This window comes from Sceloporus occidentalis, unplaced genomic scaffold (assembly GCF_023333645.1).
Source record: "Sceloporus occidentalis isolate IW3139 unplaced genomic scaffold, rSceOcc1.0.p SCAF_5, whole genome shotgun sequence".
Taxonomy (NCBI): domain Eukaryota; kingdom Metazoa; phylum Chordata; class Lepidosauria; order Squamata; family Phrynosomatidae; genus Sceloporus; species Sceloporus occidentalis.
In genome coordinates, this window is record NW_028316985.1 from 162,739,826 (window position 1) to 162,753,889 (window position 14,064).

General features: G+C 40.5%; 1 protein-coding gene across 9 annotated transcripts in view; it reads right to left on the bottom strand.

Annotated features, from left to right (window-relative positions):
* Positions 1-4,305: 4,305 nt before the first annotated feature.
* Positions 4,306-14,064, bottom strand: part of LOC149313069 (phosphatidylcholine:ceramide cholinephosphotransferase 2) — a 53,852-nt gene continuing 44,093 nt past the window's right edge. For all 9 annotated transcript variants that reach the window (XM_089526001.1, XM_089526003.1, XM_089526004.1 and 6 more), the window contains 2 exons: positions 11,648-11,814; positions 4,306-8,282 (listed from right to left, as the gene is read on the bottom strand). In XM_089526001.1, coding sequence (XP_089382127.1) covers positions 8,079-8,282; positions 11,648-11,814 — 371 coding nt within the window. In that variant the 3' untranslated portion in view covers positions 4,306-8,078. The remainder of the gene's footprint in view (positions 8,283-11,647; positions 11,815-14,064) is intronic.

Consider the following 14,064-nt stretch of genomic DNA (forward strand, 5'->3'; position numbering starts at 1 on the left):
TGTCTGGTGCATTCTAAGGCAGTTGGGGCTCAAAGAGTTCCAAAGCAGAGTGCCCTCTGCACACACATGAGCTGCCTCAGTGCAAGGCTGGCTCTGCACTATAATGGATCTGGGTTGGCAGTGCTGCCAGGCCAAGAGAAGAATGGGCAGGGCCAGAACCATTACTTTCAAGCTTGAGGGAAAGAATGGCTCAGGGTACCCACTTGTCTGTGCCACAGCTGCCATGGCCAAGGCTTGAACATATAACCTCCTCTCCCTAATCTATAAAGCATTAAACTAAGACGAGGTGGTGGGTGATGCTTTTCAGAAACTCAACTTTTTGGAAATCTCAAAGATGCAAGAATTAGTTGTTATGGTAGGCTTCAATTACCCTGATATCTGCTGGGAGACTAACTCTGCTGAACATTGGCTCTCCTGATGTGACTTGCAGATAATTTCCTAGTTCAGAAGGGAGAGAAAGGAACAAGGAGACTGGCAATTCTGGATCTGATCCTAACCAATAGGAAGGAGTTGGTCACTGGAATCAAAGTAGTTGGTACTTTAGAGGAAGTGACTGTGGCGTCATTCCCACTACATAATAAACCTGTTTGTGAAGTGATTTAAATGGCCCTTGTTCACACTTGTGCTGAATCCCTGATGCGGTTTATGGAGGGCCCCCCGCCGCTAGACCCATTTAAAGTGTGTCTTCCAGATCTGCTGAATTCCCACGTCTTTTGCGCTGAATCAATTCAGTGTTAGTGTGAACAGGTTGAGGATCCAAACTGTTTTTTTTTGGGGGGGGGGGCACAGCCCATTTGGCCAAATGTGGCTGTGGCTGCCACTGCCGCTTCCCTCACCAACATTCTTTCACCTGGGGGAGGGGGACTCCAGAGCACTTGTACCCTCCCCCCAGGGGTTCCCCTCCTTACTCAATGGGGAGCCTCCCAGGTACCTCAAGGGGTGGTGGCACTGCATCTATAGTCTGTAGTGGGGACAGCCTCCTCTCCTGAAGAAAGTCCTATGACGAGCCGCTGCCAATGCCACCTTCTGTGGCTGCCTGTCTCGCCTCCTGCCATGGAGGGGGGAAATGAGGTCAGGCACGGGGAGGGAACTTCTGCTACTGCATCCTCTTGCTCTGTTCTCAGCATATTGCCTGGATTGGGAGCGTCAGGCTTGATGGGGGAAATGAAGCCACAGAAGAAGGCTTCGATTGGTGCAAATGTAGTGTGAATGGTACTCCACTGTTGAACAGATCCATCAATTTGGATTGCAAACCAAATTATTTGTAAGTGCGAATGAGGCCTGTGTAATGCTAGAAGTCACAATTGTGGGACAGGGCAAAGAAGAGTATAGTCAGACATGGACCTTGGATTTCAGGAAAGCTGATTTGAACAAGTTCAGAGAAATACTGAGTGGAATTTCCTGACTACACATGCTAAAGGAAAAAGGCACCCAGCAAAGGTGGGAGTTCTTGAAGAACAATCACAAGCAATCCATGGAAGGAAAAAAAAAGGGAAACATCTGAAAAAGCCAGTACAGTATGTGCACACAGGAAACCCATGGAGGAAGCAAGGGAAAAGCATATGCCTAAAGAATGAAGCCCAAGCCTGCAGGAACAGTGTAAGGAAGGCTAAAGCTCAGAATGAGCTGAGACTGGCTAGGCAAGCAAGGAGCAACAAAAAGGAGGTTTCCAGATCTATTTGAGACAAAAGAATGACCCAGGATACAGTGGGGCCCATTGTTCAGTAAAGAAGGTAAAATGCTAACAGATCACAACAAAAAGGCAGAATTACTTAATTACTTAATACCTATTTTGCTCCAGTTCTTTCCCAAAAAAAGAATTGCGTACTTCTATGCAGCAGCAGAGACCTTGGCAAAGGATTTGGATTGCAAATCAGGATTGATAGGGAGTTAGTCAGAATTCACCTAGCTAACCCAAATGAGTTAAAATCTGCAGAGTTAGACAAACTGCACCCCAGATACTGAAGGAACTTGTTGATGCACTCTTTGAACCCTTTTACTATCATTTTTGAGAAATCTTGGATAACAAGTGAGGTGCCAGAGGATTTCTTCAAAAAAGGCAAAAAAGTACTGGAGGGCGACTAAAATGGTGAAGGGTCTTGAAACCATGCCCCATGAGGAACGACTTAGGGAGCTGGGGATGTTTAGCCTGGAGAAGAGAAGGTTAAGAGGTTATATGATAGCCCCGTTTAAATATTTAAAGGGATGTCATATTGAGAAGGGAGCAAACTTGTTTTCTGCTGCTGTAGAGAACAGGACACAGAACAATGGATGCAAACTGCAGGAAAAGAGATTCCACTTCAACATTAGGAGGAACTTCCTGACAGTAAGGGCTGTTCGAGAGTGGAACACACTTCCTCAGAAAGTGGTGGAGTCTCCTTCTTTGGAGATCTTTAAACAGAGGCTGGATGGCCATCTGTCGGAGATGCTTTGACTGAGAGTTCCTGGATGGCAGGGGTTTGGACTGGATGGCCCTTCTGGTCTCTTTCAACTTCTTTAAATACTTCACTGGGCTGTCACAGAAAAAAAGCAGGTTTGTTCTCTGTTGCCACAGAGGACTGGGCCAGGTCTAATGGTTTTAAATTGAAGAAGGGTAGATTTTGGTTGAACATTAGAAGGAAGCTTTGGACAGTAACAGTGATTTGGTGATGGAACCAATCGCCTACAGTGGTGGGAGTCTCCTGTGCATATCTTTCAAAAGAGGCTGGACAGCTAGTTGCTGGGAATGCTTTAGTTGGAGATTCTGCACTGAGCAGGATATTGGACTCAAGGGCCCATGAGCCCCTTTCCAACTCTATGATTTTATCACTCTAAGCTTATGTATGTATGCAGCACCAGCAGCATGGCATGCCTAGCCACTGACGGCCTTTGAAAATTTGTTACAGCTACACCATTGACAATGCAGCTTGGATGCTCTTGCAGCACGCACACACACACACACACACACACACACACACACACACACACGAGTTCTCCAGTTATATATATATTTAGTGGCCAAACCAGCTCTTTCTAGCAACTTTGGCCTGGTACACATGGGCGGCGAAACGCTGCCCCTTTGCTGTGCAGCTGTGCAGCAGCATCCACATGTGGCTGCACAGATGTGCACTCAAAAAAGAGCTCTTCTAGGCGGCTCCTTTTTTGCACCATCATAAGGGCTGCAACACAGTCCTATGATGCCGTTTCTGCTGACAAGTGTATGTACACAGCGCCACAGCTGTGCAGCTGTGGCACCCACTATGTGGATGGGTGCGTGCACCTGTGATATCACTAGGCATGGGTGCGTCTGGACGCCCAGCCCTATCAAGCCCTAATATCGCCACAACGTGCCCATCTGTATTGGGCCTTAGAAAGGAATATATAGATCCCAAGGCACAAACAGTTGGATATAGTTGTATTATGATTACTTTAAAATTAACAGAGGTTGTATTGTTGTACATCAATCTGGTAAAACTAAAAGCCTTTGTTATTTATGTTGCTCAAGCTAATTATATCAAAGAATTTGTAAGAACAACTTAGAAAGCCCTTTCATTTAAAGCAATGAGATGGATCCAGACTCTGGGGATGGCAGACCACTGTTAAGAGGCAGCATTGTGCTACCCCTGGAAGCCCTGAGTTGGGTATGTGGCAATCGCATGCCACACTCCCAAACCGGCACAAAACCGGCTTCTTTTTGAGCTGCAGAAATGGTGCCTTTTGCATAGTGAAGATACTTGTCTACATGCTGTGCCAAAAACACAGTGTGATGCTGTCCGCCATGCGATTGGTGTGACACCCTCACTCTGCCCTCACACTAGTGTTTTTTGCTGGTCAAAGTTACATGTACTGCAGCCACTCACTCACAAACCACAAGGTTGTGAATTCAATACTATTCAGAGGCTCCGGGTCAACTCAGCCTGACATTCTTCCATAGATCGCTAAAATGAGTACCCAGCTTATTGGGGGCAAATAGCTTGCACTTTGTAAACTGCTTAGTAAATCGGTAAGTGATATAAAAATGTACTTGCTATTGCTATGAACTTGGGTCCTGTTGAAATTAACGGGATGAATCCGTAATGATTTAAATTCCAATGAGGTCAATAGGAACATTATGCAGCTTACATTAATATAGTCTAGATTCAAACTGGTTTTAAAAAATAGGTATTGGATTTATAAATTTTACAAATGCAGATGCCTCTTCCCCAACAACTCATCTTTCATTTCCCTCATAAAATATTACATATATATTCATAATATAGAGTATATCTTTATTCTGCTTTCTGGACCAAACCAGAAAGACACATAAAAAGCCGCAATTGTGGAGATAAAATAGTTACTAAATTTCTCTTAATGTAAAGCATATATGGACAAAGGTATAAGTCTTTTTAAAAAGACCAAACTCTTGAGGATTAATCCACAATTTGATTCTTAAAAGTAATCAGTGCTCAACAGCAATGTAATGTCACATACATCCAATAAGAGTTAATAGGCACATTGTACAGAATTCTTATCTGAATTGGTTTATTCTATACTTATATTTTGCTATGAACACACGTGAAGGTACTTGCTGCAAGTGAACTGAATCTGTAAGGTTACTAAATTTACTCTCTACAACTATGGTAAAACAGTTCACTGTTATACACAGTTGGCCCATGTAAGTCATAACAACAAGATCAAAAGCCTGTGGAAACATATGTAACACTGAATTGATCTACATATTTCTTCTTGAAGTCAGACTTCTAAACCCATTTTCTAGCACCTAAAATAATGCCCACTATTTCAAAAATCTTCTCAGAGGATCTTCACTAAATAACAGAGAAACCTTTTTTAAAAACCAGGATCCAAAACATGCCCAATGAATTGTTAGTGTACTGGTACTTGATGGATAAACTCAGTACATTTAAAACATATTTAAGACAATAAAAATGTCAGAGTTAAGAGAAAAGGGTAATGGTAGTGATTTTCACTGTGCTTCAAATTACTTTTACTGGTACATTATCTTTTCTCTTCCTATGATGGTTATTTATTTGATTTCAGGCACATTCTATACATAATATTTAGATTCTCTGTTAGGATTACTTTAAATCAGGGACTCTGCACTTTCAAAACTTTTTCTGAAAAGTGTTAAAATATTTGATAGGAATGTAATAGCAGAGGTTAAGTCTTCACAAGTTGTGACCATGTAGTCCAATGCAGCCAGCTAGCTAGAATGAACACATTCAAGAACTGTTCTTGCACTCTGTTTTTGTCTATTTGTCTGGTTGTCCATAAATATGTTTTCAAACTTACAGGAGGAGAATGAGAAAACAAGAAAGGTAAATTGAATCCTAAATTCAATTGCTTGTTCCAACTAAAACAAATGTATTGAATCAACTGTTGAATAAGCAATTTGTGGGAATCTCACTGATTTAATAGGTCTACACTAGCTGAGAATAACAACTGGATTTAGGTCCACATGTCCATACTTCAGTTTGGAAGCAATCTAGATAAAGTCAAGAATGCTTAAATCCTTCTGAAAATCAGTAACTTTTTAAATAACAAAAGCACAGAGCTGTTAGTTGATGTTTCTTCAACTTCGTTCTTAGAAGTACCATTTTGTATTGCTAATGGAATTCATTTTTTATCTTCTGGACTCTGGAATGTTTTGTTCCCAGGGCCAAATGGCAAGAAGAAGGAGGGCCCTGCTTGCATAAATATCCCTTCACAGAACAACACCTTAAGAAAATGCAGGTCTGTGATTAACAGCATAATTTTTTTAAAAAAATCTCCTGTTTGATTTTTAGCACCTCTACCTGATGAAGAAGTCAGTGGTGCTTTGAAAGCCTGCATCATGTATTTTGTGCATTTTGGTTGATCAAATAAAGGGATCACTGTCTTGTGGATTTTGTAAAAGTAAGATGCCCATATGGATTACCATACTTTTGTGATCAGGTCATGTTACTTCATTTATTAGGACTTTTTGTTGTCAAAATGATCTTCTGAAAATTAGACATCCATTCTTAGTTTTAAGAATTTTCAGAGCAAATTTTCCCATTCTTGTCATTTAACAATAGCCTTCAAAACATTATTTAACAGAATAGAGGAAGAGATTAGAGTAAGGCAAATTCAAAGTTTTTTTTTTCCTGGAATGTTGCTTTTACTGAGGTTTTTTTTTTTTTTAATAAAAGCATTTAATAACAAGAAAAATATTTAACTGCTAGGTACTGTAATGCTAATGGCACTGTCTGATTCCTATACAAAACAGAAAAGAAGTGGCCGATGTTAGCTTTTAAAACGTTAGGATGCTTCCACATATTAACTTTATAATATAATGTGACACTTTGTCCAAACAAACCAACCCTGAAAGCAAAAAGTTTGCAGATTAGCCACATGGCCATTTAATAGTAGTGTGAGATAATAGTGAAACAACACACACACACCTATTGCAGTGAATAACCTTGGCATGCTAACACAAATTCCTGCCAAGGAAAAACAAAAGTCATGTTTATCTGTAAATGTATCCCATCCAACTCAATGTTCTATAGTTTTAGCAAAAATTGTTAACATTGCTTGTTAAGCATTCAAAAAAAAAAGAGGGGGGCAGTCAGTTTATACAAGACTAGCCAGCCAACTGAAGATTGGTTGAAATGTTGCCATTATGCTTCATTTTAATTAATATATTATTTGCGAATGCATGTAAATGCCCGGTAGTCTCTGTTACCCATTGTAGCAACAGTCACAAAAGAATGCCAAAAGTCCTTCAAACAATGACCAAAATTATAGGAACACAACTGTGTGAAGACAATCAGCTAATGGCCAATGTCAGAATTCACAATGGTAATTCCTTAATTTTGGATGGAATGCATCCTATTGGTACTCCTGAGTTCTGGGATAAAAAGCCTGACTTGCTGGAGGCACCCATCAGCAAAACAGGAAAAAATGGTTCCCCCTCCCTTCTTTTCCTCTCTATAGTTTCCCATCTGTTAAGTTATTGCAAAGACTCAACCTCCTTGGAACAAATCTCAGAAAGGAGACTACAATGCCTCCAAGACCCTTTTGTCAGCTGAGCTGAGGGAGACCAAGAGGATACAACTCATTCAAAACTATGGAGTTAGACTTGTGAATTCTGGTAGGTGGGCAGCAGTCAACATGTACTTTTAGTTGCTGTCTGAAAAACTGTCAACATTCTTTTGTAACAGTCAAGCCTCCATATTTTGAGTATTCACAATGAAGTACATATACTCAAAAATACATTATGCACACGCACCACACTTTCACGCAAGCTAACTGACCAGCAGAAATTTAAACAGTTTTCTTGACTTAACATATATGTATTTTAACAATAAATTAGTTTTCCTCTTGTAGAACCCTGATGACATTTAGTAGACATTATTTCTAACCTTCAGTATCATCAGGTAAAATAGGTTTTATTTTCATATATAAAATTACCACACATTTTAAAAAATGTAAAGGTCAATAGAGGACAAAGTATATAGAATCTGTGGTGGCATTACACGGTCATAATGTATTCATTCTCATAAAAGAAAGTACAAAAAGGTCAAGGCTCACTTTGGGTTTCACTAGTTATGTATCATAGATCTTGCTATCACTAGTGAAAATAATGCAACCATTGCTTGCTAATTGCTTTTACTCTCTGCATTTACCAAGCGCAGCCAATATGGGCCCTGTATCATTTATGATAGTTTGGCTAATCAAACTCCAGAAATCTGAAGCTGATATTTTGTTTTGGTACATCCGTGGATAAGTGATATTTATGAACAGATGGTGTGATGTGTTCTTTGGCACCTCTTAATCTCATTAGGAAACCACATCCTGGTCCTCCTCTCAGGAAATATTCTTTTGGCACCAGAGTGTCACTGAGTGCCAGTGTCTACTGGCATCAAGGAGTGGGATGGAACTGTACAATATACATATAAAAACATACCAAGGGATGATTAATTTGTGTGTGTGTGTGTCTACAATTGTCTTTTTCTCAGATCAGTTGCACAAAGTTTGGTCCACTTCTTCAGTTAACAATCTAGTCATCTTAAGAGCTTTGGTTATAGCACAATGTTTTGGTAAAACAAAAGAGTCAATCCATTTTCTTGCCTTCATTTTCTTCAGGTAGATTTTTCATTGTCCTCTCCTGTTTTTTGAACCCGGGAATATTTTTTGCATGAAGACTTGAAACAGCTAGGGGGCCAAGATATTGGCCATGAGAAACAGCAAGGAACTGAACCCTGGATATTCTTCTCAAAGAAATTGAATATTGGATACCACCATGCTCGAGAGAGAAAATTAGTCTGTGATGAAATTTTCAGGTTCTGCAATATGAGAAGGAAATATCATCATCATCATCACCACCACCACCACCACCACCACCACCACCACCACCACTTCCCACTCTTTCCCCAGAACTGGGACCCAGAGTGACTCACAACATTAAAAGAATACAATTAAAAACACAGAAAAGTAACACATTAAAACAAAATTAAATTGTTACAATATTAAAATAGGTTGCTTACTGAAAGAATAAAAATACAGTTAAAAAGTTTAAATTGTTTAAAACACTGGTCCTTTAAAAACATTCTGTTTCAAAAGCCTGCATGCATAAGAAGATTTTAACCTGTTGGCGGAAGGGGCCATTTTGATCTCCCTAGGAAGGGCGTTCCACAGTCCAGGGGCAGCCACCAAGAAGGCCCTCTTTTATGTTCCTACCAACCATGCTTGTGATGGAGGTGAAACTGAGAGAAAGTACTCTCCAGAGCATCTCAGAGCCCGGACTGACTCATAGAGGGAGATACAGTCTGTCAAATAGCCTGGACCTGGGCCATATAGGGCTTTATAGATCATCACTAGCACTTACAATTGTGCTTGGAAACAAACTGGCAGCCAGTGGAGCTGTTTCAACAGGGGTGGTGTGTGGTTTCTGTAACCTGCCCCGTTAACAATCTGGCTGCAACTCTTTGAACTAGTTGTAGTTTCTGAACACGCTTCAAAGTTAGCCTGAAGTAGAACACGTTACAGTAGTCAAAACGGAATGTACCCAAGGCATGTACCACTGTGGGTAGATCCGGAATTTCAAGGATTGGGCACACTTGGTGCAAAGGTTTTAAATGTGCAAAAGTTCTCCTGATAGAGAGTTGGGCCTCCAGGTTCAGAGCTGAGTCCAGGAGTACTCTCAAACTGCAAACCTGCATCTTCAAGGAGAGCATAGCCACATCTAACATGGGCTGGATCCCTATTCCGTGATATGCCTTCCAACTGAACAAGAGCAGCTCTGTCTTGTCTAGGTTAAGTTTCAACTTATTTGCCCTCATCCAGTCTATTACTGATGACAGACACTGGTTTAGGACCGGGACAGTCAACCACAATTCTGGCTAATTGTGAGAAAGTTAGTATGTGGCTCAGTTTCTTCCACTTGGCTCCTCCTGTTTGGAGTGGCTAGATGCAGACTTTCCACCCATAGTATACTGACTGTTACAATCAAACTGAGAATTCTTGATTTGTCTCTTCAAAAGATGGAATCATAACCCACTCCTCCTGGCATCAGAGCTAACTAATGTGCACATTAATTGTCAACTATAAACCAGGAACCCATTGAATGGGTCCATTGTGTGATTTGGCAAAGATTATTTGCAACTAAGTTACTCTGAAATTTACACAACAGAAGAGCTGTTTGCCTGTTACTGTGGTTCTTGGAGTTGTCATCTGTGAACTCATATGAATATCAGTCTGTGCTTGTGCTGCTGCATCCTTGGAAATGTCTAGTACAAGTTTGAACTTTCTGGTGGAAGCCCAGCCTCTCTTCTTGCCTACTTGCCTCAGTTCTTATCCAATTTTAGTCTGTGACCCATTATGAAAAAAGTAAGGCAGGATGAGAAAGGAGAATAGGTTCTTTGAATTTATAGATTGGAGCCCTGGTGGCGCAGTGGTTAAATGCCTGTACTGCAGCCATTCACTCAAAACCACAAGGTTGCGAGTTCAAGACCAGCAAAAGGGCCCAAGCTCGACTCAGGCTTGCATCCTTCCGAGGTCGCTAAAATGAGTACCCAGACTGTTGGGGGCAAATTAGCTTACTTGCTAATTAGCTTACTTGCTGTTCACCACTATGATCTTTGGAATAGCGGTATATAAATAAAACATATTATTATTATTATTATTATTATTATTATTATTATTATTATTATTATCATAGATGACCACTCTAGCAACTACAGTTACAGGCAAGCAACCTGTCCATCTTTATGGTGTCTGATGCACAGATGGGAGACTAAAATGGCTACTAACCTAGATGACAGGTTGGGTGAAGATGAATAGAGTATTCCTCAAAGACAATGGCCCCGGAAAGGCCCCAGAAAGGCAGGTTAGTCTACAGTGAAGTGACAAAGTTAGAGGGCTGTGACCTCATGGAGTCGCACCCCTGTGAAAAACACAGATGACTGAGTAATAGCCCTTATAGAATGGGCTCTAACATGGGCTGGAAGTTGCATTTTGACTAATTCACAATTTGACAGAACTCGCTTGAAGTAGATGAGGCCTCTGCCAGTTTCTCCACTGCTGGAGCAACTTTAGAACAGATGTCTGTCAATGCTGTATGTGTGGGCTTGTCATAGGTATCAATGACAGAGACATTGATAGTCACTCCCAAAGTAGGACCTTAAGACACAAAGCTCAATTCTGGTGCACTTGCACAGTGAAAACTCAACAACACATGCATTCATCAATGAGATCTGTTCTAGAGAAAAATGCTGAGGTTACCGTGGACAGCCAGGAAGACAAACAAATTGGTCCTTGAACAGATCAGGCCCGAGACCTCCCTGGAAGCCAGGGTGATAAAGTTGAGGCTGTCATACTTTGGCCATGCCATGAAAGGTTATAACTCATTGGAAAAGACAATAATGCTAGGAAAGGTGGAGGGATTCAGAAAGAGAGGAAGACTGCATGCTAGATGGATGGATGGATGGATAGATGAAGGAAGTCACGGGTATAAATTTGCAGGACCTAAGCAGAACAGTGGAGGAAAGACAGTCTTCTTGGAGATGTCTCATCCACAGGGTCGCCATGAGTTGACTTGAAGGTGGTTAACAACAAAAGGCCTCCCTAACACACGAAGACAATGAGAGTGAACATCTGAGTGAGGGATTTTCTGGCGATGCTTGAGGCACAATTTGAAATGACTTGAAGAGGCTATAAAATCCTAAGTGTGTAGGATGAAGAGTCTTCCAAAAGGGGAAAGGAGACAAACAAAATGACAAATTAAGAATAAGAAACACTAAAGGGCAAAAATAAAAGCTCTGAAAACCAGTTCACCCCAAAGAGTAGGTTCCTGCCATTGTTGGAACTGAGGTAATTAGGCAGTAAAGAGCCACACAGCAGAGGAGATGGGACATATTAGAGCAAGACGTTTCCCAGATTGTGGCCTGAACCATTTGTGTCTGTCACAGAAATGACAAAAATTATATGGTTAAATAGTCAGAGCAGAATTATGGAAATTTACTTGGATATAAGAGCTATTGAAACAGACTGGACTTACTCTTCAGATGTTAAGCCCTGTGCCTCTTTCAAAAGGAGTGTGGGAAATGTCCCAAAGCCTTGTTCTCCTCAGAAATCTCAACATAATATACATTTTAAAAGAATACTCCATGCATCTAACATTTATTTTACAACTTGCATGCTTGTTGCTCACCTTTTCATTAGCCATTGCATGGTACCACCAGAAAAGCCTTGTGGTGATATAGTAAGCAATAACAACATCTACTGTGTAGTGTTCATGTCCAACTAGGATACAGATTATTCCAGCAACACTCATGCACCAACAGATCAAATGATACCACCAAAAGTGACGAGGTGAATCTGTGAAAAAAAGGACAGCAAATAAACAAGTTGCAAGTGAGAACATTGCAGGTTATTCCAACAACACCCATGCTGTAGCAGGTTAACTGATACCACCAAAAGTGATGAGGTGACTCATTCCAAAAAGGAAAGGAAAAAAGGTGGAAGTTGGAAATGGCAAAACAGATGCACACTCATGTGTAACTTACAACAGAGTTGGGAAACTGCATGGGAACCAGAGCCAATTCTCTGCAAACACCTGGACTTCCCCCATCAAGCCCAAATACTTTCATTTTCCTCTGCAGTACTGCTCATAATGACAATGGGAAGTGACATCTCATGCGGTACTTCTGTATGTTTTCATGTATTTGGGAGATTTTTGCATGCTTTTAGACAAAAACTGTTCCAAATATCATGCCATTTTTTAAAAAAAATATGGGGCTGGTGGATGGCATTTGGGAAGTGGTGGAAGGCTGAAAATGCTCAAATGAGATATCCAGGGGCCACATGTGGCTTGCATGCTGCACTTTGCCACCCATGATTTACAGGAACAAACCATACTGTGTGTTCAGCAGGGAAAATTCTTTCTTGAAAAAAAAATGCATGTGTGTGAGAGAGGTGGACAGCTGTGGAGGCGGGGGGGGAGGGGGAGAAGAGGCCGGTCGGTTCACCTTGTCTGTACAAATTTGCACTATGCCTCTGCCTAACTGTAACCCATACTACAATGGGTACAAGTGGGGAATATAGGACAGCATGCAGAAATCTCCCAAATACATGAAAACATATAGAAGTACCGCATGAGACACAGGTCACACAAGGGGACAAATACCATTCAGTAATACATTACTGATTTTTTTTTCAGTCCATGACTAAATCCAACTGTTAATCCCCCTCAGAATAGATCCATTGTATCAAAGGGAATTTGATCAGTCAACCCTTTAAACTTCATTGATTCAATGGATATACTCTCATTAGGACAAATATTGCATTTAGTTCTACGACCTAGTAACTGTTCTGTTATAGGTTAGCTGTTGTGTGTCTTTAAGTCATTTCTGACTAAGGTGAAGCTATCATGGGTTTTTCTTGGCAAGATTTGTTCAGAGGGGGTTTGTCACGGCTTCACCTGTGGCTGACAGTGTGTGACTTGCCCAATTTCATGCAGAGTCATAGTCCAGCACCCCACGCACTACACCACACTGTTAGTAGTACACAAATCATAATTTATGTCTGAGGAAGCAAAGACGATACCAAACAATACATCAACAATATTTAATTTCCTTTATCATTTTGAAAGATAATAGCCCCTGTGCTTTTAAATTTTGTTCAATGTATGAAATCAACATAAAAATAAGTAGTGCACTACTGTGTTTTATTGCTCACTCCAAAAATAAATCATGAGTGGGTGGAGGAGGAAGGAAGCTTGTACAAGCATCACTGACCAGAGAGTTAAAGGGATGAGAGCACAGGAAGGATCATTTATACTGGCAAGATGCCTGTTCAAAGCGAACTAAGAAGCATACTGTACTCTATTTCAAAATAACAGAACAGTATCTGCTCTTGCTTTAACTACTTCTTCACCACATCCCTAAAAATGTAGACAATCCCTGCTTTGATTAAAAAGCAGCTGTATTCCAATAGGAAATATTACTATATTACCAGCAGAGTTTACAAGAAAAACATGCGAAGATTGGCCATCCTATCTCATGAATTTTAGGCATCTACACAATATTAATTTATGTACAGCTTTGGAACCCACTTCAATACTTTAATATAATGCCACATTGATTTAGTAAGTCAGATGGTCACCTAAGTGATGCTTTCCTCAAAAATCAATAAACTGCAAAGTGGCCCCTTCCGAGGGGATACACATTACATACGTAACATATTAAAATGGTCACATTAGAAAAAGATACTAGATTGGATCATTATGTTAATTACAACACTGTAAAAATTACATAAAAACTGTGGTAAAGCTTTTTATTCACGAAACATATAATCCCATGTATTTGCTCTTGCACTTCTAGTACAATTGGCATACTGAAATCAAAAGTACAAGTATTGCTTGGGTAGAAACTGTCACAGATTCAGAATGAACAGAACATGATAAAGAGATATATTAATGTTTATGGGAATCTTCATGGACATACTGAAGTTATTTCACTGAAAGGAGAATATCACCTTCATGGTTCATAAAGGTTCCCATTCAGACACTCTTATGCCAAGTATTAATCCACATAATAAACAAGTCTTCTGGAACTGCAAGCTTGGGGG